The sequence below is a fragment of the Halichoerus grypus genome, chromosome 7 (assembly GCF_964656455.1).
Source record: "Halichoerus grypus chromosome 7, mHalGry1.hap1.1, whole genome shotgun sequence".
NCBI classification, from domain to species: Eukaryota; Metazoa; Chordata; class Mammalia; order Carnivora; family Phocidae; genus Halichoerus; species Halichoerus grypus.
In genome coordinates this window covers 15,691,154-15,716,653 of record NC_135718.1, presented here as the reverse complement: position 1 = coordinate 15,716,653, position 25,500 = coordinate 15,691,154, and the positions used below count along the sequence as shown (strand labels likewise).

Sequence of the window (25,500 nt, the reverse complement as noted above, 5' to 3'; positions counted from 1 at the left end):
CAGTTTGTAATTGGAGAAGATAAGGATCAATATATATCTTTGTATTTCTCACAAGCACCTAGGAAAATAAGTTGCACATTCACAGTCCTTAAGAAACATGATTGAATGAAAGCACACACTAATGAATGAGTGAATACATGATGTGGGTTTGATATAGGCCTTCATTCTTATATAAGAAACTTGTATTGAGCACCTACTCTTAGCTTTGCTGCCAGCTAGGTGATTGGAAGTTGAGATGAATTAATAGGGTGGCTTTGAAAGAAGAACAGTGGGTAGGGTTTGATTCTTAGAAAAGAGAGGAAGCTCAAGGCTAGGGAGGTAGCATGTGCAAGAACCCCTGGAGTCCGGAGTGGAGAATGAACATTGCATACTTGGAAAGCATGTTCCAAGATTAAAAGATTCCTGGTTAAAACTTGTTACATAGGATAGTACAGACATTTTCAAGGCATAGTATACATGATTGCATGGTTTTTCTCATGCAACAAGATAGATGATTAAGGCAAAAATCAGAGTGTTTTCTTGCTTTACTGTTGCTTATGGGAACTCACTATAACCACTGTTACTGTAAATCATTCTGTATCTTTTTTTTTTTTTTAAATAATAAGGATGATAGTATTGTGCAGTGTTGCTTACCATGGCCAAGTATTGTTCTCGGCTCTGCCCTCCTGAGGTACTATTATCATCTCCATCTTAAGATAAGGATAACAAGGCTCCAGCAGGAAAGACTGCCTTAACCTACTTTACTCATGTGATGGAGTCAGGATTCAAACCTTTGAGTCCACACTCTTCCCATTCACCCTGCTGTATGTACTACTTCTCTCCATGGTACGCTTAATCCAGGTGGATTGTTCCAAAATATGCAAGCAGGAGTGGAGCATCTCAGGTGATGAGACTGAATGTTTAGTCACAAGAAACTAATTTTTATCAATACTAATGGAATTTTAATAGTTAACATACAGTGTTATATTAGTTTTGGATGTACAGTATAGTGATTCAGCAATTCTATATGTTACTTAGTGCTCATCACAAGTGTACTCTTTAAACCCCATCACCCGTTTCCCCCATCCCCCCACCCACCTCCCCTCTGGTTACCTTCAGTTTATTCTCTCTAGTTAAGGGTTTGTTTCTTGGTTTGTCTCTTTTTTCCTTTGTTCATTTGTTTTGTTTTCTTAAATTCCACATATGAGTGAAATCATATGGTATTTGTCTTTCTCTGACAATACTAGTGGAATTTTTAAAAGTTAATTCAAATACATTGGAACATTTCCTCCTGTATTCCATTGTTTTAAAAAATTACTTTGAGGGACACCTGGGTGGCTCAGTTGGTTGAGTGTCCAACTCTTAATTTCGGCTGAGGTCATGATTTCAGGGTCCTGAGATCGAGCCCCATGTTGGGCTCTGCGCTCAGTGCAGAACCTGCTGGAGAGTCTCTCCCTCTCCCTTTTTTTCCTCCCCCTGCTCGTTCTCTCTCTAAAAATAAATAAATCATAAAAAAATTATTTTGAGCTATATAAGAGAAGATGATTTCATCAGTGGGCACTTAAGCTGGTATAAAATGCTTGTTTATGGGAATATGAAGTTTTAATATTTTTCTCATTTTTGTCTCTGGTTCCTTCACTAGCGTAATAAACTTGTCATTAATAAACTTACGTTTCTGCAAAGTACTTTGAGCTTCCTCTTTAAAAAAATGTCCACATAACTACAGATTATTTTCAGTGGGAATTATATTCCTTGCATTTTTCTCACTGCTTCATGTGATGTTCCAAGTAAAACTTGAATTTAACCAAAAGAGAGCAGTATAAAGAATATATAATACAGGGGCACCTGGGTGTCTTAGTCAGTTGAGCGTCAGACTCTTGATTTCAGGCTAGGTCATGATCTCAGGGTCCTGAGATTGAGCTCCACGTCAAGATCTGCACTCAGCAGTGGGGAGTGTGCTTCTCTCTCTCTGCCCCTCTCCCCGCTTGTGCGCTCTCTCTCTCAAAAAAATAAATAAATCTTAAAAAAAAAAAAAATGCAATATAAGTGTGCCCTGAGGTGAGAAGTAAAATAGTCCTCAGTTAACTATGCATGCTCTAATTCTTCACTTATGAATAAATGATCAGTTCTTAAAAGTGACTTTTTTCCTTTCAGAGAACTCAAGAAGTAGCTATTTCTCTATTAAGAAAACACATGTAGTATTAAGTACAGTACCTCCACTTTACTAGTTTGGTCCACTTTCTACATATTTAGCTTTTGTTTAAATATCTAATCAAGTTACTGAGATTAGTCTTAGTATTTCATATAAGAAGTAGTAAACTGATTTTATTTTTAAATTAATTTTAATTGTATGTGTGGTAAAATTGTTGAGTCTTGTGATGGCCAGGTAGGAATTTATTGTACCATTCTCTCTACTCATATTTGAAATTTTTCCTTCAGAGTCAAAACTGCCTAGTATAAAACTGGTTTTAGAAATATGTTTGTAATAACTGTGTTTATAAGCCATAATTGTCAATAAAATCAGGCTTTTCTTTGTCATGTTGGCTTGTGTGGGAAGTTTGTGAATGCTCCTCAGTTTACACAAGCGCTTCCCACATATCAAAAATTAACAAAACAGCTGCAGTCTCTTATTTTTGCCTTTATTTTGTGTCAAGTTGGTAGCATTAGTGAAATTGTGTATAAAACTTTAAGACATACGTAACAGTTTTTTTCTTTACCTTATGGCCTATTTTTCTCCCTTGCTTCTCTTCCGCTAGAGGTATATTGCCATTGGAGAACTGGGGAAAGCCACGGACACGCTAGATTCTACTGGGAAAGTAACAGAAGAAAAACCTTACGGTATGATGTTCATCTAATGTAGTTGTCTTTTTTAACATGTAGAGAAAGTTTCTGTGAATTCAGAATTTTAAAATAAATCTCTCACTGGATATTACCGGTGATTATTACAGTTCTTAGTACATTTCCTTGGGTTAATAGGATTGAAAGTTGTTAATCACATTTTTACTTATTTGGTATGAGTTTGTTAATAAAGATTTATCATAATTGCCTCTTTTCCTGTAATCAATTTTTTTAATGTTCAGAGTTCTTCCAGATAATTCTCTTGCCAAAAAAACATTTATAGCTAAGAATTAGGGATTTTACCTGTGTCTTGTCATTGTTTATTGACTTATTTTTTTACCACTACTTCTTAGCTTTTGAAATGTACCAGGTTTAGTGCTTTACACCTAATCATGTTCCTCTGCTTCTGGAGTATGTAAAAAATGTGACGGAGGGAAAACTATTTCTCTGGAAGTAAAAAAGAACTCACGGGGGCCTACCTTAATTTTTGTACCATTCCTTCTTTTACTACTTTAAGTAAGGATGGATAAGTGAAATGGTTTCCTAGCAATTCTCAGGGTACGATGCTCTTCCCAGTACAGCCGTTGCCGTTCGGTACAGTTGGCTCGCCTACATGTTTATGTCATCAACTGTGAATTGTTTGTAGGCTTTCTGGTTGTTGTTGTTTTGTTGTTGTTGCTTGTTTTGTTTTTGCCTGTATTTAATGTTACCTTTTTATTTTTTAATTTTTTAATTTTTTATTATGTTAATCACCATACATTACATCATTAGTTTTAGATGTAGTGTTCCATGACTCATTGTTTGTGCATAACACCCCGTGCTCCATGCAGAACGTGCCCTCCTCAATACCCATCACCAGGCTAACCCATCCCCCCACCCCCCTCCCCTCTAGAACCCTCAGTTTGTTTCTCAGAGTCCATCGTCTCTCATAATGTTACCTCTTTTTAATTTAGCCAGTCCAGCATCTGGCTTTCCTATGTTTTTGTGTTGAGTGTCCTGAATATATATTACATACCAACCTTCTTCTTGGTCATAGTAGCTTCACTTGTCTTGTTAACATTTATATGTAACATAGTATCTTACTTGATTAATCAAGCAACATAATCAAAAGATAAATCATTGATTTATGTTGAGTTTAAAAAAAATAGATGTTGAATTATCTTTGAAATTATTGTTATTAGGAAATAGTAGCAGACCTCACTTAATAGAAACCCAACCATAATTTTCAACAGAAAGCTTTTAAGGGATTAAAGAGGCATAGGACAATAGAAGGATGTCAGAAATTTCCAGAGTATGCTAAAGTATATGCCAGTCCCTATATAATCAGAAGAATGGTGAGGAAGTAAAATTGGTAAGACTGCTCGATGGGATGGGGTGGTGAGGGAGAGGACGCTGTCAAACCTGACCCTAGGTTTCTAGGTTTTAAAGTTGGTTACGTGATGGTGCAATTCATTGAGTAGGGGATACTAGAAGAAGACCAAGGTGATGAAAATACAGTTGACCCTTGAACAGCACAAGTTTGTCTTGTGTGGGTCCACTTACACATGGAGTTTTAAAATAAATACAATGGAGTACTGTAAATATGTTTTCCTTATGTTTTTTTTTTTTTTTAAAGATTTTATTTAGAGAGAGAGTGTGTGCTTGTGAGCAGGGGGAGGAGAGGAAGGAGAGAGAGAATCTCAAGCAGACTCCGTGCTGAGTGCAGAGCCCCACGCAGGGCTCAGTCTCATGACTCTGAGATCATGACCTGAGGCGAAATCAAGAGTCAGTCTCTTAACCGACTTAGCCTCCCAGGTGCCCCTTCCTTATGATTTTCTTAGTAACATCTTTTTTCTAGCTTACTTTACTCTAAGAATGTAGAGTAATATATATAATATATATAACATATATATTATATATATAATGTAGAGTATATATATAATATACAAAATATGTGTTAATCAGCTGTTTATGTTATTGGCAAGGCTTTCGGTCAACAGCAGGCTATTAGTAGTTAAATTTTGGGGGAGTCAAGAGTTATACATGGATTTTTGACTTCATGGGGCTTCCGTGCCCCTTAACCCCTGTGTTGTTCAAGAGTCAACTGTACTTAAATATTCCCTTCCTTCCTGCCCTTAAGCATCTTGGAATTTTAAAAAACTCTACTTTGCATTGTGCAATTTGTAACATTACTTACTTACTTTAAAGGAAACTTAGTTTGTTAAAATCATCTCATTATATGTTGAAATAAGTCATGGAGAAACCAAGTAACTTTCTTCAGGCCGGAAAGGGAGACTTCCCTATAGTTTATTGAATAGTATTTATAGTCCCAGAAAATGAAAGCTCAGAGAATTTTGCTTATTGACATGAGTTTTCTGTGTGATTTTAGTAAATTAGCGGATGTTTGTCATCAATTTAAGCTGCTGTAGCAGGTACCAAAGGGAAGATAAATAAGTATGAGACCTACCCTGTGTCCTTAAGGAGCTTCTGTCTAATGAAGAAGTAGGGCCTATGTTCTCAACCCTCTGAGACCCAATACTGAGACCTGTAACCAGTATTTTATCATGCCTTCTTCACTGTCTTGAACTAAAATTCAGAGATACTCTCCCCTACCTACATGTTAGAAAAAAAGTCAATGTAATACAATAAACAGAATATGAAGAATAAATAAAAGTAATTTATAGTAAAATAGGTATGTTGCTATGTAAATTCACAGCTGTTACTGCACTAAAAGTTGTAATGAACTAGTCAGATGTTGACACAAATATGAATGCCGCAAGTATAAAGGCAGACTGATACAGGTAGGTTGTATTAATGACTCAGTATTGGAAAATTCAGTATGTGAAAAACAGTACAAAAAATACTTTGTGTTTCAGTGGAAAATGGACTTAGATTCTAGCCTCAGGTGATTATAAACAGGCTTTCATCCACATGGATATCTGGCAGACATCCAGAAGTTATGTGGTACACAGAACACTTGATCATGCTGTCCCATCCTGCATATTGTAGGACATCCAGTAACTGGGAAATGCTGCTGATGCTGCCACCCCGCCCAGTCACTGTAACAGTAAAAAAATGCAGTTCTTAATTGACCTGTTGCGGACAACTGACAATATGGGTAAGGCAATAAGGCAGGATGCAGTAAATGGCAAAGGGATGCTTTTCAGTCATTTTTGTTCTATCTAGACAAACACTATTTTTAGCTATTGTTTCAGATACCTGAAAGCTCAGAAGAATAAGAAAATGAGTCTGGCTCAGTAGACTCAAAGCTCAAACCATATTAATAGGACCCTTCCTTTTATTCTGTTTCATGGCACCTTCTTTTATTTCTAAATAGCTTTTCACCATTTATAAATACACATTTGCATGTTAATCCCTAAGCTATGGGGCTGAGACCATGTCGCTTTCGGTCCTCACTATATTCTTGATGTCTAGGACAATGTGTGGCATATAGAATAAAGCATGGCCTATGAATAAATAAGGCAGGAAATAAATAAGCATGTCAGAGATGACTGCAGCTAAGTCACACAAAAGGCAAAGCATCTTCCTACCTTCTGCTGCTCTTTTCTTGTCCACGTCTAGGTATTAAGTCTCAGGCACAGTTGCTGGCATCTCTGCGGACACTTGGCTTCATTGTGCTCAACTGCTCTTTGCTGAGCTCAGGACATGAGTGCCGTGGCGTCCCAGGCTGTCCTAGATGTGGGCCAAGCTTCTGGGAAGGCCTCACTGCTTCTGTGATAAGAATAGGTTCTCTCTCTTTTGTGGCTTTTTTATTGGGAGGCAAGAAATGTAAAAGGAAGGTGGTATCTCGTGCTAATCCTCTCTTCTAAACACTGCAACCCCCCGGTCCCAAGATAAGATGTTACCAAGGTCTTCTCGAGTGGATGTAGCTAATGTATCTGATGGGAGTGGCTCTTTGCGCTTTGGCTGCCCACACTTCCTGGAGGAAGCTGACGAGTTGAACTGGGTCTCGAATTGTGACTTAAACAAATAGGGCACACACTCTAGTAGGCCTGCTGTGTACCTGGGTATCAGTCATCTTATGGTGCATTTCATTTGTATTTAAACCTTTTTATTATAAAGTGTTACACAAATAAAAGTGAGGGAAACTTAAATTTACAGCTCAGTGAACTATCACAAAGCAAACCTCCTTGCAGCTACCAGTCTAGTCAAGAAATAGAAGATTCCTAGAGACATCTTTCAAGCCCCATCCCATATATAACAGTCTTATGTTGATACACATTTGGGTTGACCCCAGTTTGAGGCTTTATGAATAAAGCTGCTCTGTGTATTTTGTACCTGTTTTTTGGTAGACACATGTACTCATTTCTCTTGGATATACCCCCAGGTGGAATTGCTGGGTTATAGGGTAATCCTGCTGTACTGGGAATTGTCAACAGTTTTCAAAGTAATTGTATAACTTTGCATTTTCACCACCAGTAAATGAGTTCCCCTTGCTTGGACAACACATGGTATTAACAGTGTTTTTAATGTTGGCCATTCTGATAAGTGTGTAGTGGTATTTCGTTGTGATTTTCATTTGATTACTAATGAAATTCAGCATTTTATCATATGTGCTTTGGCTTCTTAGCCATATTCTTTTTTGTATTGTCCAGGTCTCTTGCCTCTTCTTTTGTTTTAGTTTTTGGTTTTTTTTTTTTCTTTCTGTATTGAGTTGCCTTTTTTGGGGGGGGGGGAGGTAGATCAGTATTTATTAAATATTGCACAATAAGCACGAACTACAAGAAAAACTGAAAATTGAAACGTTAATATTTTAAGTCTTTTGTTCATTGGATGTCATTTTTTTTAATTTGGTTGATTTTTATTAATACATTTAACTTTATTTTTTTAAATTTTATTATGTTATGTTAATCACCATACATTACATCATTAGTTTTTGATGTAGTGTTCCATGATTCATTGTTTGCGTATAACACCCAGTGCTCCATTCAGTATGTGCCCTCTTTAATACCCATCACCAGGCTAACCCCTCCCCCCACGCCCCTCCCCTCTAGAACCCTCAGTTTGTTTCTCAGAGTCCATAGTCTGTCATGGTTCATCTCCCCCTCCGATTTCCCCGCCTTCATTTTACCCTTCCCACTATCTTCTTTTTTTTAACATATAATGTATTATTTGTTTCAGAGGTACAGGTCTGTGATTCAACAGTCTTACACAATTCACAGTGCTCACCATAGCACATACCCTCCCCAATATCTCTCACCCAGCCACCCCATCCCTCCCACCCCCAACCACTCCAGCATTGAGTTGCCTTTTAAAAAATAGTGACTTGTAAGAGATCTTTGTATACTCTGGATATATGCTCTTTTGTTATATGTCTTATGGATATTTTCTCCTACTCCGTGGCTTATCTTTTACCTCTCTTAATTGTGTCTTGGAAAACAGAAGTTTTTAGTTTTAACTTAGTCTACTTTATCAAGTCATTTCCTTTCTGATTAGTCCAGTCGTTTTGGTGCCCAGTTAAAAAAAAAATTCCTACCCCAAAAGTATGAAGATATTTTCCTATATTCCAGAAGTTTTATTGCTTTGCCTTTCACATTACACCTACAATCCACCTTTTTTTTTTTTTTCCCCTATATGGATATCCTGTGTGGCCCAGCCCTTCTCCTGCTACATTGCCTCCTTAGTCACATCAAGCACCTTATAGACATGGGTTTGTTTGGAATCTGTTTTGTCACATTGGTCTGTCTGTTCTTGTGGTAACACCAAACTATCTTAGTTCCTATAGTTTTAGAATAGATCTTGATATCTGAAAGAGCAAGCCTTTCTTTTTTTTTAAGATTTTTTCTATAGGTTTTTTATAGCTTTCTTATCAGAGTAAGGAAGTTGCTTTCTGTACCTAATTTACTGTTTTTTGTTTGTTTGCTTGTTTTAAATAAGCTTTATCCTCAACGTGTGGCCTGAACTCATGACCCTGAGATCAAGAGTCGCGTGCTCTACTGACTAAGCCAGCCAGGCACTCCAACTGTTGTATTTTTTTTTTTTTTTTTAAAGATTTTATTTATTTGACAGAGAGAGACACAGCAAGAGAGGGAACACAAGCCGGGGGAGTGGGAGAGGGAGAAGCAGGCTTCCCGCGGAGCAGAGAGCCTGATGTGGGGCTCGATCCCAGGACCTTGGGATCATGACCTGAGCCGAAGGCAGACGCTTAACGACTGAGCCACCCAGGCGCCCCTCCAACTGTTGTATTTTTTTTAAAAAATCATGAGCAGACATTGAATTTCATCAAATACTTTTTCTGTATCTGTTGATTTTTCTCCTTACTCAAATATTAAACTAACTTTTACATTTCTAGAGTAAGCCCAAATTGATCACGATATGTTATCCTTTATATAAATTGTTGGAATTAGTTTGCCAAGATTTAGTTTAGGATTTTTGCATCTTTGTCTCTGAGTAAAGATTACCTTCTATTTTTCCTTCCTGTTAATGCCCTTGACTGGTTTTGATACCAAAGTTATGTGGACTTCATAAAATGGGTTGGGGACTATTCGCTCTCTTTTTTTTTATTCCCTAGAATTTGCGTAGATTGGCATTATTTCTTTTTTCTAATGTTTAGTAGAATTTACTGGTAGATATCTGGAGTTTTCTTTGTTAGGAAGGTTTTTAATTATGGATTGGGCTTCTTTATTAAATGTCAAACAATATTTTTTATTTCTTGTGTCATTCTAGATAATTTTTACCCTAGGAATTTGTTCATTTCATCTAAACTTATTAGTATAAAGTTGTTTATACTATTCCTTTATGACCTTTCTTTTTATTTTGAAATAATATCAAACCTATTTTTGTAGTTTTAAGTATGTAGATCTTTCACTTCTTTTGTATATGAAATCCCTAAGTCCTTAATATTTTTTGATGCTATTATGAATTGAATTTTAAAAATTTCAGTTTCTGATAATTCATTCTTAGTATAGAGAAATGGAGTTAATTTTTAAGTATTGGTCTTATGTCTTTTAGCCTTGCTAAACTCACTAATTTGAGTCGCTTTTATGTAGGTTCCTTGTTAGGGGGGTATCTAAAGGAGACAGTTTTCTAGGTCTACATTAGCCCTACTCCTCAGATGTGGCTTCTCTGAGGTCTCAGTCAAATGCCCTGGGTATTCAGCCAAGTTTCTTCATTCTGGATGGTTGTAAGAGCCCACCTTGTAAGAGCTGTGGTAGTAGTTCTTTGATTAATTTTGTGGCAACTCCCTGTATTATGTGCAGCTTGGAATGTAGCCAGTCTCCAGTGGACCCCTGTAGACATCTCTTTGTCTGTGTGGTTCTCTCAAATTCCAGCTGCTTCTTCTTCCCCAAGCTCGAATTTTTATTCAGTGAAATTGTTACCAGTTGGTGGATTGTAAAATTCCTTGGTTCTTGTCTTCTTGAAGGAAAGAATTTAGTTGAGAGACTTGAGAGAGAATTAAAGCAGCAAAGGTTTTATTTAGCAAAGGGGAAGTACACTCCAGAAATGTTGCAAAACAGGTTGCTCTATGGGAGATGGGGTGGTCTCTGGGTGGAGACTGGGTGGTCCCTGGCAGTTTCCTATCTACCATCCTCCTTTCTCCCCTCCTGCTCATGTCTGTCTATCTCCCTACTCTAGCAAGATCATAGTGCTTTTTTGGGATTCCCGTCCTTGCACTATGGTTCAGAAAGCATCTCCAAGTGAAAGCAAGTGATCCTCAGAAAGGCCTTCCCTGTTTCTTTCCCTTCTCTTAGAGATTACAGCCTTTGCTGTCTGTTGTCTTATGTTTGGAAACAGTTGTGTACTATATATTTTTTCCAATTAAACAACTGCTTATAGTGGTAATGCCTGTCTAGTACCATTTACTCTACCATGGTTGAATATTGCTTTTAACTCCATAGTTCAATTAAGTACCAGCTATCACGATATAAGTAGAGTCAACAAATTTTAAGCAAATAATAATGTGTGACATGATCTTGAATATATTAATTTTATGAGAATGACTTTTTAAAATCAATTTCAAATTAATACTGGCACATTGATGATTTATTAGTCCCTAAACAAATAATAATTACCCAAGTCCTATGACATTTTTATCATACCCATCTTCTTTTATCAAATTTACTTTTTTTGGATAGTTATTGGCTATAATTGCTTTAGAGATTTTATTCTCCATTTCTTTTTAAATCCTTTGTAGGTAGAGTCTGTATTCTTTTTTTTTTTTTTAAGATTTATTTATTTATTTGAGAGAGAAAACACAAATGGAGGGAGGGCCACAGGGAGAGAGAGGATCTCAAGCAAACTCTGCACTGAGCATGGAGCCTGAGATGAGGCTTGATATCACAACTGTGAGATCACGACCTGAGTTGAGACCAAGAGTCGGACACTTAACTGACTGCGCCACCCAGGTGCGCCTTGAGTCTTTATTCTTCTTATTAATTATTATTTGGGTTGGACTAATACCACATTTTAGAGATAGCCAGCATGCTTCACTACATACTCATGTAGTGAATATAATGATCATATGATAAAAAATAATCATGTTTTATTCTATTCTATTATATTCACTTTTATTGTAAAACAACTTGCTGCATAGGCTTTCTGTCCAGTGATCCAAACATCAGATGAATGATTGGCCTAGGTGACTTTTAAATGCCCTTTGACCTTGACATTCTATCATTCCTCAGCTAATTCAGCAGAAATGTCTTGAGTCCCACTGTAATTGTGTATATTACATAAGAACTGCCTTTGTCTTTAAGGAGCTTGGAGTTTCATTGGTAAGATAATATCTGCATACATATAGTAGGTAACAGTTAAAAATTGTGTATGATTAATTGCAGAATGAACAGCACAAACCAGAAATGCCTGAGATGTTAAGTCAGAGAAAGAGACACTGGCAGAAGTAGAATGACAAAGAGCACATCTTGTCATCTTGTGTTGGGGAGTGTCAGGAAAAAAGAGCCACTGAAGCAGGAAAAGGAGTATACATTGTCAGGAATGTTAGCAAAGAGACCAGCCTAGCAGAAGTAGAAAGCCGTTTGGTCTTGTCTTGAAAATGTATTGCTAAGTTATGAAGTATTGCAGTGTTCTCAGCAATGACATTTCTTTTTTTTTTATTTTTAAAAAGTATCAAATTTATAAACTGCTGCTGTGGGACTGAATTACACTGGTCAATATCCCCATGATTTCCTGGCGTCTTTTTTTTTTATTATGTTATGTTAATCACCATACATTACATCATTAGTTTTAGATGTAGTGTTCCATGATTCATTGTTTGCGTATGACACCCAGTGCTCCATGCAGTACCTGCCCTCCTCAATACCCATCACCAGGCTAACCAATCCCCCCACCCCCTCCCCTCTAGAACCCTCAGTTTGTTTCTTAGAGTCCATAGTCTGTCATGGTTCATCTCCCCCTCCGATTTCCCCCCCTTCATTTTTCCCTTCCTACTATCTTCTTTTTTTTTTTTAACATATAATGTATTATTTGTTTCAGAGGTACAGGTCTGTGATTCAACAGTCTTACACAATTCACAGCGCTCACCATAGCACATACCCTCCCCAGTGTCTATCACCCAGCCACCCCATCCCTCCCACCCCCCACCACTCCAGCAACCCTCAGTTTGTTTCCTGGAATTAAGAATTCCTCATATCAGTGAGGTCATATGAGCAATGACATTTCTTTAGCAGTGGTCAGCTTGGTGGTAGCATTGGCTGTCTAGATTTGGAAGTTTTGCATCACTAAGGTGCCACCAGTAATTGTTTTAATGTTGCAGTAGAATGAAAATTTTTCATGAAAAATCTCATCATATCATGAGCTACATCTGTTTGAAAAACAGTATGAAGAGAATACCCATCTGAGATCTGTCTTTATGGACTGCTAGATGTTGGAGAAATTCTGAGTCCTGTAGATCTTCTCTGTTTGAGTCTAGTAGATTCTAGTCTTTTGTTTGTGTTTAACTTGAGGATCCAGGTTACACTGAGGTTAAGACTCTTGTGTTGATATTGAAACCTGAATACAGTATTCCATGCTGTCTTTTAATCTCTATTCAGGTATTACAATGATAATTCAAAGCACATTAGTTTTTTAAAATATTTTTTAATAAAACCAAATGTAGCATGTATGTATTAGAATAAAAAGTTAACTAAATTTCCTACAAAGTGAAAAAGAAGCACTATGGGGCATCTGGGTGGCTCAGTCCATTAAGCATCTGCCCTCAGGTCATGATGTCAGGGCACTCTGCTCAGCAGGGAGTCTGCCTCTCCATCTCCCTCTGATCCTCCTCCCAGCTTGTGCTGTCTGTCTCGAATAAATAAATAAAATCTTAAAAAAAAAAGCACTGTAATTTCTTTCCATTGACTGTGACCTAAACAAGTTAGAGAATATTACTGTAATTATTGAATATGAAATATATATAGTCATCTATAAATACCCAAATATTGAATTCCAGTGTGTTACAGTTTTCACTTGCTAAAATTATGGAACTATACATTAATATTATAGTAATAATATTTTAGAGTTAATAATATAGTTAATATAGTTAATAATAATCTGTTGGAAAGAGTATTAAACAAAAGCTGAAAACATGACTAACAGACACTGAAAGCTTTATGTCTTCATTCAAATTTTCTAAAATCGTTGTTTAAAAAATGCTTAGTAATCATGGTATCCTTGCTATGTATATTCCTTTTTTGCACTAGTTTATTTTTAAACTCAGACTCCTGGGAGTGTTTGTTTAAAAGAACAGAGAAATTCTAAGAGCAGTGAAGGGATGGAAGGAGAGAAGTAAATACAACTTTACTTGGGGACAGAATTGAATGTGAATGTGTCAGTTTTATGCCATACCACAGAACAGTTTTGTAATCTAGCAGGTGAAGTTTTTAATGTGGTTAATACTTAATAATCTTTAATACTGCATTAAGTTGTTCATAGTATTTGATGCCTGGAGAAACTTGAGCAACTTACGGATATTTTTCTTTTCTTTTCTTTTTTTTTTTTAGATGTTATTTTTAAGTAATCTCTATACCCAAGGTGGGGCTTGAACTCAACCCCAAGATCAAGAGTCACACACTCTACCAACTGAACTAGCCAGGCGCCCTCCCCTTTTAAGAATTTTTTTAATTAAATATTTTAATTGATTTATTTTTTAATTGAAGTATAGTTGACAGTCAATATTACATTAGTTTCAGGTGGATAACAGATATTCAGTGCTTACCATCTGTCACCATACAAAGTTACCACACAATATTACTGACTGTATTCTCCTATGCTGTACTTTTCATTCTCATAATTTATTTATTTTACAGCTGGAAGCTTGTACCTCTTAATCCCCCTCACCTATTTTGCCCATCACCTCTTATCATGGTGAGCACTAGGTAATGCATATTGTCAGATCACTATGTTATACACCTGAAACTAATAATAACATTGTATGCCAACTATACTTAAATTTAAAAAAAAAGAACTGGGACGCCTGAGTGGCTCAGGTCATGATCCCGGGGTCCTGGGATTGAGCCCCATATCAGGCTCCCTGCTCTGCGGAAAGCCTGCTTCTCCCTCTCCCACTCCCCTGCTTGTGTTCCTGCTCTCGCTACCCCGTCTCTGTCAAATAAATAAATAAAATCTTAAAAAAAAGTTTTAAAAAAAAGAACTTATATTTCTCTACTTACTTTCCAATCTCCTCATTTTTGAATACTGCAGTACTATTTCTATAGCTAATGCAACATTTTTCTCAGGTCTTTTAAAGGCTGTAGTAAGAACTAACTAAATGTATATAAGATGACTGGATCAGTTTTGGAGAAAATTTGGAGAAGAATTGAAGCAAAAGAAATTTAGTCTTAATATTACACAATATAAGACTTTCTCCCCCTTTTATCTCGTTAATGTGTATTTTATTCATCTCAGCAAGGTAGAATTTGGCATACAAATATGTTTTGTTAGAAAATTTTTTAATTGACTTTTTGGAACTTTCAATGCTGTGAAAACAGCACGTATACTTCTGTGGTTGTTTTAGTGTTACATTTTTTTTATTCATTTTTGGCAGATAAAATAACACAAGAAGATATTGAAGGCATTCTACAGAAATTTACTGGGAATATAATGCAGGTACCTCCCCTGTAAGTTCAATTATTGAATTTGAATAAATGTTTAATTTTTATTTTTCAGTGTTTAACATCACTTTAATGAGAAAAAACGGGGGCTTCCTTTTATGTATGTTGTGAAGCACATTTTAATCTGACATAACATGTGATCAAGTGAAGGTGAGCCAGACTGAGACAGGTTGCAGAGCTTCCAGCAGTCTCTGGGGTAGTGGAATGTGGTTTCCTCTGTCTCTGGATGTGGTCACAGCCTGACCTCTATGCTACTCCAGTGTGGATCGGTTTTTCTGATTCCCTCTGTTTACCTCAGAGCAGTTCTGGAGTGCAGAGATGTCAGTTGTCCCGGAATTGCTATGAAGGGACCAGTCCAGGCTAGTATTGGTGTCAGAGCTGTGATTCATAGTCCAGTTGGTACTTTTTTTCAGGGGTGGGGACCATTTTTTTAGGCCTAGAATCTTACGCTTCACAATTCTCTGCAACAAATGAAACAGATGAGAGTTATAAATTATTAAAAGTATAAGAATATTGAGTACCACTTAACCGTATTTTTTGTGCACATTACCATTTCAAGCAGATTGCTTTTTATTTAAAAAAAATGGCTGAATCGTTACATGTCAGAAGTTACTGACAGTTCTTTTAGAGTTTAGTATTTATTTACTTATTTTAAGTAGGCTCCATGCCCAGCATGGAGCCCAATGTGGGGCTTGAACTCACGACCCTGAGATCAAGACCTGAGCAGAGATCAAGAGTCGGACACTTAACTGACTGAGCCAGCCAGGCATCCCTAGAATTTAGTATTTATGTTTTACTTTAAAATCTTGATTTTTTTTTTTCCAGGAACACTGAAATATCTATAGGGAAATGTGTCTTCATAATTTTGCCTCAAATGAAAGTTTTAAAAAATTTTGCAGGATATGAATAAATGTTATTTTTTGATCATTATTGTTAAAATAAATTACACATTTGTATCCATTTATAAGAGCAGTTTTAGAAATTTTTTCTGTTGATTATTCCAAGGATTTTGTGGTCTAATAAAATTTTATCACACAAAGCTTAAGATCTGTTAAGTAGATTTGCATTTTAGAAATATTTTGTTAACTTTTATGTGAAAATGAATATTATTGTAATGGAAGTTGTTTCAAGGAAATATAGTGGAGACCACTGTGACCAGAGGCCTTGTGCCCTTAACCCAGAACCAGGACCAGTGAACACATGAATAGACCATCTCCAGAGGGAAGGTTAAAGTGTAAAATTGACAATATTGTTCACTGGGAAGCAGATTGAGCTTTAGCTTCAAAGGTATTTAGGAACTCCATCCCTGGTACCATCATGGAGTAGATTAGAAGAAAAAAGTAATTCATGTTTTAGAAAGATTCAATTTAAGGGCTGCCTCCTTTCTTTCCATGATGTAATCTGAAGTTATTGTGTCTCATTCTTTCTTAATCTTTTCTCTCTCCTTCACTCCCTCTCTCCCTCTCTTATCTTGCAAGCTATTCTGCATTAAAGAAAGATGGACAGAGACTTTCAACCTTGATGAAGAGAGGTGAAGTGGTAGAAGCAAAACCTGCCAGGCCCGTTACCGTATACAGTCTCTCCCTTCAAAAATTCCAGCCACCATTTTTCACATTAGGTAAGGTGGAAAAATTTGAAATCATTTGTAGTTACATGTACCTTTATTCCGCATTTGGCTACTTTTGGGTAGTTTAGTGGATCCCTAGTATATTGGAGATGTTTAAAATTTGAATTTAAGTAAGGTTAGGATTTATTAATACTTTTTTGATAACACATTTAATGAAAATACTGATAGCTACATGGAAGTTCGGAAATACTTTTCTAAATAGACTGAGTTTTTTATATATCATATTATCTTCTAAAGTTGGAAGTAACATACCTTTGATTTCTAATGGCAAAGAGTAGATAAGGGGTATATACTTTCAAAATTTATATTTTGTGTTTTATTATCTTAGGGATGCTTGTTTTCCCCCTTTTTGGCTAGTACCTGGTAGTTTACATTCAGTTTTAAAATTTAAATTAATTTGTCCTTTTAAAAGAAAGTATTTTTAGTCTTTGGACAAGAAATTCTAATAGCAGAGTGATTATTTCTCCCCTTTCTATGTTACCTGCAAGTTACTGCCAAAGATCCTGACAATATGGAAATAATGGGTAAGGCAAAAATGTATTCTTGGACATGCGGTAAATTTTAATTCAGGTTATCAGTTTGAATTTATCTATAAATCTATATTTGAAATAAATTTAAAAACTAAAAAGTTTGTTTTTATGGTTTGGAAATTTTATGATCTCCTAGTTGCAGAAAGTAGTAGCTGAAGTCATGAACATATATACGAGCTGTGAAGAATCAAAAACTGTAGTTCTTCTAAATTCCCAGGCTTCCTTAAACTGATCCTGCTCTTAATTTCACAGTGCCTACTAGATAGGATTCCCTTGAGAAATAATTTCCTAAAACTTTTTTTCCCCTAACTTCTGTTGCTTTGACATACTGTTTAATGTATATAAAGCTCCTATAGAATGTGGTTTTTGTACAGTTAAAAAGTGAAGTCACTTCTTTCCTTTAGTGTCCTGACTCTAAAATGTTTTGACAAATAATGAGAAAAACAAACTAAAAAGTGCTTCATTCCATGAAAATGCAGCAGCTGGGTTGGCACAGTTGATACTATCTATGAGAGGAAGAGAAACTTGAATTTGTCCGATTGCATTTAAGTTGTAAATACTTATTTTGTTCACTTGGAGGTTGTAACAGGCCGAAAGAGCTGTGTTTTCACCAAAGTCAAATATAGTGCAAGAATGTTAATATACCTGCTTTGATCCCAGTGCTCATTTTTTTATCTCAGCAGTGGCCCCCAGCCTTGAGCTGATGGGGAAAAAAAAAGAACTAAAATCCCCAAGTAGTGAGTTTTGGTTAATTCCCTCAACTTTTTTTTGTATGATAAGACTATAAACAGCAGGAATATAGTCCTTTTGTGTGGAAATTCAGGATATCTTGTGGATGAATAAAAATAATCCAGAGTCTTGCTCTTAACCAATAAACATGTAAGATACTGTGTTAAGATGTTTAGATATGCGTTCACTCTGGAACATTGTGTAATTTTAGTTATTTTATGATTTCTTTAGGAATATTTCCAAGAGAACATTTAAATAGACTGAGCTCTCCATGTAGTATATTTGCCCAAACATAATTACTGTCCCTGATAAGGGGTTTTTGTTTGATGTATTTTTTGAGTGTGTAAATCTGAAATCTCTTAAAAATCTACAGCTCCTGATAGCAAAGCTGAGATATCCAACTATTTAAAACCAATTAAGTGAACAAGGTGTACAAATCAGAAAATATTTTTTAAATGTACAACTCATAATAGCAAAGCTGAGATTTCTTAACTATTTAAAACCTATTAAATGAACAAGGCTGAAGTATTAATGTTGGTGTGACTTGCCAGTTAATTTAAAATGTGTTCATGAATTTCTGCTGTTTGCTTTCTCCACACTCTGACTTTTCAATCTCACAAACACATATGCTGTTGGATGAATAATTTATGTTTTAGCGCATAAATATTTTATCACTCGATTGTTTGCATAGTGCATTTTTACATTTGTTTAGGGGCATCATTTCTATGTAAAGTGGATTTCATAGGAGGTTAGCAATTTACCATGTCACTGTTAACATTCCAGATGTTGAATGTGGAGGAGGTTTTTATATAAGAAGCTTGGTCAGTGACATTGGCAAAGGTAAGCATAAAGATGAATTAGGAATTATCATTTAGAGAGTAATATTCTTTTTTGATGGGAAGAGGGAATTTTCTATTTTTCATATCTCTGACTGCTGGCCTTAGGGAACTGTACTCTTGCTGCCTTCAGCTTCAGAAGCATTGAAGGTTTATAGCATACAATTATCAGCATCAGCAGCTGCCGTGAAATGCTTATAACAGGAGAGAAAGAGGAGCAGGAAATGAAGATGGGAATAATCAATGTAAGAACCAACATTATTTCAGATATAAAATATTTTAACTCAAAGGGATAAGATAAAAAGATTTATCCTTCTAAAAGTTACTTTCATTGATATAAGTAAAAAAAATTTTTTTTTAAACTGGAAGCCACAGTCTTACAAACAGAAAGTTGTTGGCAGCTCTGGCACCGGACAGGTCAGATTACCTCATCTGCAGATGAGGGTAATAGTTACCTCACGGGCTTGCTTCATGGCTAAATAAGAAAAGTATGTGCCGGTTCCTCATAGATTTTAAAGCAGTTTATAAGGTGAGTTACTAAATATTATTTTGCTGCTTCATCATTTCTTAATCTCAAGGCTCTTGGTTCTTAGATTAGACTATTATAGTTTTACATTTGGGGTAGTTTGGAGAGGTTTGAATCAGGATCTTCTGTCATTTGAACATGATCATGACTATGAAATAATGAATCATTTGTGCTGTGGATTTTCTTTTCCCCTTTTGTTGCTATAGAACTCTCTTCCTGTGCCAATGTCCTAGAACTGACCCGAACCAAACAGGGACCATTTACGCTAGAAGAGCATGCCCTTCCTGAAGACAGATGGACGATTGATGACATTGCACAGTCTCTGGAACATTGCTCATCTCTTCTCCCAGCAGAGTTGGCACTTAAAAAATCCAAACCTGAGGAGTCTAATGAACAAGTTTTGAGCTGTGAATATATAACTCTAAGTGAGACAAAGGGAGAAGATGATGTAATTAAGACATCTTAAGATTGGTTTGGGATTGTCATCATTTCTTGGTTGACATTTGAATCCTGTGTACAGAATGACAAGCTACGTGCAAAAGACAAACAACTATTTCATTTTTTTTTCCGCATGATTTTTGTGTGTGTGTGTGTGAAGAAAAATGTCCATCATTTACAGTTTCTATGGTGTACAGTTTATCTGCTCTACATTATAAATAGCCTTGCAGTTAGTTGTTCAGTTCTTTGCCTTACTATGAAATGTTCTTTTAGGATGTTATTATGTTGTTAGATTGGATTCAGGAAAATCAAATCTTCTGATTTTGATCTTTCTTCAAAGTCTTTTCCTTGAAAAAGTTGAACACATTTTCTAATCAAAGAATAAAGAAACACGAGCTACATGTTTCTTTGGTGTCACAAATGTGAATGTAAATTAGTGTTGCTTTGACTTTATTTTGGCTTCCTAGTGGCTCTATTGTATTGAAATTCTTTATGTTCGAAAAGGCCATTATTTAACTCATGTTTTGAAGTTTACAATTATTAAGAACATTTATTTGATAAGGCTGTACAACTCTGGTGATAGGTATGTTTGTTTAGATCTCGGAAACTAATAAACTTTTATAATAAATATTTGTAAATAAATTACTGCTGCTACCACTAACAGAATGTAAATAGAAGACTGAATATTTAATTAGCTTCACCTCTACCATGAGGGCAAAGGGCAGCTCTGTGGCTTATATTTTGGCAGCTATGTGAACTTTTCCTGATGATTTCATCAACACAGTCAACCACCCTGTACCAAGTTATTAAATAGCATAATTTTTAAAAAGTAAGCTAAAGAATGTATCTTCAATTTAGAATTTCTTTTCTCTATTTTTTAGTATTTATACCTCTACAGGGCATTAATCCCCATGACATTGTTTTTTTTTTATTTGTTTTGATTTTGGTTTTTTTTAGTTTGCTGTTTCAAATTCTATTTATAGATGTTGAGATAGCTGCCCTACATTTCTAGTTAATCTCTTCTGCTCTAAATATTTTAAAAGTTATTCTCAAACGTTTTCTTTTTTCTTTTTCTTTTTAAAGATCACTTTCATTTATTTGAGAGGGAGAGAGAGAGCACAAGCACAAGACGGGGGAGGCAGAGGGAGAAGCAGACTCCCTGCTGAGCAGGGAGCCCGATGCAATGTGGGGCTCAATCCCAGGACCCCCGGACCACGACCTGATCCGAAGGTAGAAGCTCAACCAACTGAGCCACCCAGGCGCCCCTCAAACGTTTTCATTCAAATAGCTTACCGAAAGTTCCAGGTCCCTTTTTAACATAATTTTGAAAATGTAGTCACGTTACAAAATGGCAAATTTCATATATAATGAGTGCTTCATATTTTTGTTATGGGAAAGCAATATACTATGTGGCCAATCTTTAGAAATGTCCAAATCCTGCTTTATTGATTCAGATCAATATAGTTTCTAAAGGAAGAATAGTTGAAAATTTCATAAATAGGGGTTTCTAGGTTTTTATGGATTGCTTTTCTTTTAAAAGTAGTTGTCTCAACCTCTAACTCAAAAATTTAAACATGTAAACTAATGTGATTTGGTTTGTAGTTAGCCTAATATAAATTCAATATAAAAAGTTATATGCTTCAGTAGAGCATTTTTATCATATTGACAACATATTTATTTATTTATTTTTATTTATTTATTTTTTAAGTAGGCTCCATGCCCAGCATGGAGCCGAACGCGGGGCTTGAACTCACGACCCTGAGATCAAGACCTGAGCTGAGGTCGAGAGTCGGACACTTCACTGACTGAGCCGCCCAGGTACCCCTCGGCAACGTATTTTAAATGAAAATATTAAAACTAATTCTAAGTATGACACACGAAACTGTAAGGAAAAGAGTTTGCTATCTTGATACAGTAACATATCATACCAAACACATGAAGTTATAAGTTGAAAGTTTACAATTTTACTTACTCGTATCTCGGTTCGTATCAGCTGGAAGTGGCGGCTCTGTCTCTGTCTGTCTCCTGGACCCGCCCGGCTTCTAGTGTGTCTTCCTGCACTTGCCCGATGAGATCCAAATGGAGGAAGACTCCGGGGCGTTTGTGCCCTCTTTCTCAGCTTAAAAATTGACATGTATAATTTGCTAATGGAGAAGAGTAGAGATTCTATCTTTTTTTATATTGAAAATACTGAAGGAAATTATGCCAAATGGAAAAATGACCCATAATCCTCACCATCCTGATTCAGTGACCTCAGAGCTTTAATTCTATGTTCCGGCTTTCCCGGTTTTTTGTTGACATGATTACAGTCTTGCCACCTAGATTTTCTAAAAATTGACTGTTTTTTCATTTCATGATGTCAGACTTTATTTTGTATTTAGTTTTGGTAGTTATTTTAATCATATTATTTCATATTCAGTTTATTTAAGCCAATTCCTTACTGCTGAACACTTAAGTTATTTTCAGTTTTATTAGGATCAGTTCCTGGGGGTGGGATTATTAAATGGAATAATAAGAACAGTTTTATGGCTCTTAATATGTTCGCCTTATTACTTTCCCAAAGAGTTACAACATTTTACATTGGCACCATTTGAGTTCATTAAGTTTACAGCTTTAGGTGGGGGTTTTATATGTTGTTGCAATTTAGTAAGTATAAGAGTTCAAAATTGCTCTTATTTGCTTTTGTGTGACTTTTTCGTATACTTTGTTCATTTATAGAAATAAATGTCTTAATGGTTTCTTTATACATTTGTATGAGTTATTTATGTAGTAAGTATTTGGTAGAAGTATTTTCATGGCCTGTTGTGTTTTTAATTTTCATTTCATTTTTCATTTTTGCTACATTTGCTAATTAATTTTAGTAACTATTCCCCTTTTATAGTTGTCAGATTTATGAATATGAATAGTTAAAATTTTTTAACTTTAAAATATTCTTAACTGTCATAAATAGCTGAAACTGATCAGGATGCTCTGAAAGGTTCAAGACTCATCGATAAAACAAATTCGTTTTCTTCCAAGAGTCTAGTATTTAAGTACCAACTGTTTTGTTTTTTTCATTATGTAGTTCTAGGCCTAAAGTTTAATCATATGATAAAGTTGTTTTGCTTGTAAGAAAAAGAACTTCCTGAAAATGTGTCAACCTGGAACATACCAAATTACTTAATTTTTACCGTTTAGGTTTTTTTATTTCTGAAAAATATTTTTGTCTTAAAAGTCATCAAAAGTGGTCCTAGGATTATTTTACTTATGATTTTTGAATTCACGAGCATTAAAATAATACAGATTTTCTCTCTGCTAATTCAAAATTATAAAATTTGAATAAGGGCTAAACTCACATTTTCCTATACTGACTGGATCTTTTCTTCTTAAATACTTGAATTAATACAGGCTACTAATCCATCATCAGAAATGATTAATTTTGTAAAATAAAATAAAATAAAGAATGCTTTATATCAGGTCTTCAGTACATTTTATACTCCTGACCAGTTTGAAATTTGTATCAGACTTAAAATGGGCACTTAGAGGTTCATTTCGATAGTGAGTTTTATTTTAAAGGAAGAAAGTAATTTACCTTCTGTCATTATGTATATAATAGAGAAAATGTAATTCAAAAAGCACTCTAAAATGTTGAAAAATTTAAATAGAGGAATATAATAGAAAGTTTATGTATTGAAATCATTATGATGGCCTTGTAGTCAAATCTGTAGAACACTTGTCTTAAAACTATTTCTTTACATTATGTGCGGGCAGCCCTAGTCTGGCCTAATCATTAAGTATCATTTGTTAAACACTTACTATGTGGCGTTTGAATCAGGAATGCCTTCATATTTTCAATTTGAATTAAATTCTATGAACAGGAATATTTCAGATTGCTGTTGTAAATGGTGATACCAGCAGGAAAGTTGAAGTCAGAAATAACTATTTTCTTCTTATCTGTGACTCTTAAAGTATAATATGTTAAGATCATTTTTGTCTCTACTATTAATCAGCTTTTTGATCCAGGCAAATCACTTCAATCTTTTGGGGCCTCAGTTTTCTTATCTTTGAAACAAAGGGGCGGACTAGTCTAAGAACTTTCCCAGCTCTGAAATAGTAGGCTTCTGAGTCCAAAATAAATGTGTATTTATTCTGGTCAGAAATTTATACCTTGTAACCTGAATTTTCATGTTGTTCATCAAATTCTCATCCTTCGTCTTTTTGAATATTGCATCTCTTCCATCCAGTTGTTGTATTAGATTACGTCTTATCTTCTCATTTTGTTTTATGTGTCTAATTACTCTTTCATATTTTCTCTCTATCCCTCTGTGCTGTAGCTTGGGGATTTCCTTGACTCTTTTCCAGATAATGAATTCCTTCTGCTATTTTAGTTTACTGTTTACCTATATATTCATTTTAATGATTATTCTGTTTTTAGAAAAGTTCTAGAATATCACCTTTTTTTCAAAATCCCTCTTGTGTGTTGTCTTGTTCTTTCATCAGATTTTAGTTTAATATACATATATATTTAAATATAGTTTCAATATGCATTTTTTTACTTTTACTGGTAATATCTATACAGAAAAGTGCATATACCATAAATGTATAGCCTGATGAATTTTCACAAAGCAAAAACATATGTAACCAGCAACCAAATCAAGAAACAGGACGTTACTAGTCCACCAAAAGCCCTCCAAAGTTCTCTTCCAGTCACTAGCCACGGACCTTCACCCTGCCACCAAGGGTAATCACTTCTAACATAGATTATTAATTTGCTTTCATGCTTTATATAAGTAGAAGTGTGCAATATATACTCTTTGATGTCTGACTTCTTTTGCTCAAAACTACATTTATGAGATTCTGCCACCTTGTAGCCTATGGTTGTAAGTTACTCATTCTCATTATTGTTTAGTATCCCATTGTGTGAATATACCACCCTTTATTGATTCTACTGAATGATGGACACTTGATTAGCTTTCAGCTTTGGGTTTTTTTTTTTTTTTTAGTATTACATTATATTTCACTCATTCTATCTCATTTTTGGCTTGTTCTAACTCTTTTAAAAATGTCTTAGTGTTTGCTGTAGGATTTATGATATACATCTTCAATTTACCGCAAATTACCTTCATTGTATCACCTCATGTATTATGTAGAAACTTTATAATAGTATGTTTCCATTTCCTATCTCCTATCTTTTGTGCTTTTTTCATATAACTTACTTTAACATATGATATAAACCCTATAATATATTGGGCTTTTGTTGTTGTTCTTTGTTTTTACTTTATTACTTTAAACCATGGTTCAGCAAATTTTTCTGTAAAAAATGCAATTGTAAATATTTTAGAGTTGGCAGGTATATGGTTTCTCTTGCAGCTACTCACTTTTGCCACTGTAACATGAAAGCAACCATAGACAGTACATATAAGTGAATGGATGTGGTTATGTTCCAATAAAATACATTTACCCTCATGCTGTAGCTTGCTGACCTCTGCTTTAGACTGACGGTTATCTTTAAGAGATTAAAAATTGTAACCAAAAAAAAATCTTTCATATTTCTCTATATCCTAGTGTTCTTCATTTTTCTTATATAAAACCAAATATTTACTGCTGTCATACTTCTTCCTCCTGAGTAACTTCCTTTAGTATCTCTTCTATTTTTTTAAAGACTTTATTTATTTATTGAGAGAGAGAGACAGCACGTGAACAGAGGGAGGGGTCAAGGGAGAGGGAGAAAGAATCCCAAGCAGATTCCCCACTGAGTGTGGAGCCCAATGCAGGACTCAATCTCAGGACCCTGAGATCATGACCTTAGCTGAAATCAAGAGTCGGACACTTAAAAGACTGAGCCACCCAGACGCCCCTAATACCTCTTTTAGCACAGGTCTGACAGCAATGAATTCTCTCGGCTTTTGTCTGAAAAATGTTTATTTCACCTGCATTTTTGAAAGCTATTTTTGCTGGATATATAAATCTG

At 35.3% G+C, this 25,500-nt stretch overlaps 1 protein-coding gene and 1 long non-coding RNA gene across 3 annotated transcripts in view; one reads left to right on the top strand and one right to left on the bottom strand.

Moving 5' to 3' along the window:
- TRUB1 (TruB pseudouridine synthase family member 1) overlaps positions 1 to 24,995 on the top strand; it is a 43,011-nt gene extending 18,016 nt beyond the window's left edge. The window contains exons 4-9 of one of the 2 annotated variants that reach the window (XR_013449606.1): positions 2,736 to 2,817; positions 14,798 to 14,870; positions 16,343 to 16,482; positions 18,534 to 18,590; positions 18,956 to 19,115; positions 19,319 to 19,440. Coding sequence is in view for 1 of the 2 variants with exons in the window: in XM_036075729.2 (XP_035931622.1) it covers positions 2,736 to 2,817; positions 14,798 to 14,870; positions 16,343 to 16,482; positions 18,534 to 18,590; positions 19,319 to 19,578 (612 nt within the window). In the remaining variant the exon portion in view is untranslated. Of the gene's footprint in view, positions 1 to 2,735; positions 2,818 to 14,797; positions 14,871 to 16,342; positions 16,483 to 18,533; positions 18,591 to 18,955; positions 19,116 to 19,318 lie in introns of both variants that reach the window. The other variant, XM_036075729.2, reaches the window with a different exon arrangement.
- LOC144382538 (uncharacterized) overlaps positions 14,879 to 25,500 on the bottom strand; it is a 49,504-nt gene continuing 38,882 nt past the window's right edge. Inside the window, exons 2-3 of the long non-coding RNA XR_013449607.1 lie at positions 21,523 to 21,669; positions 14,879 to 15,325 (exon numbers count right to left, since the gene is read on the bottom strand). This is a non-coding gene — a long non-coding RNA (uncharacterized LOC144382538). The remainder of the gene's footprint in view (positions 15,326 to 21,522; positions 21,670 to 25,500) is intronic.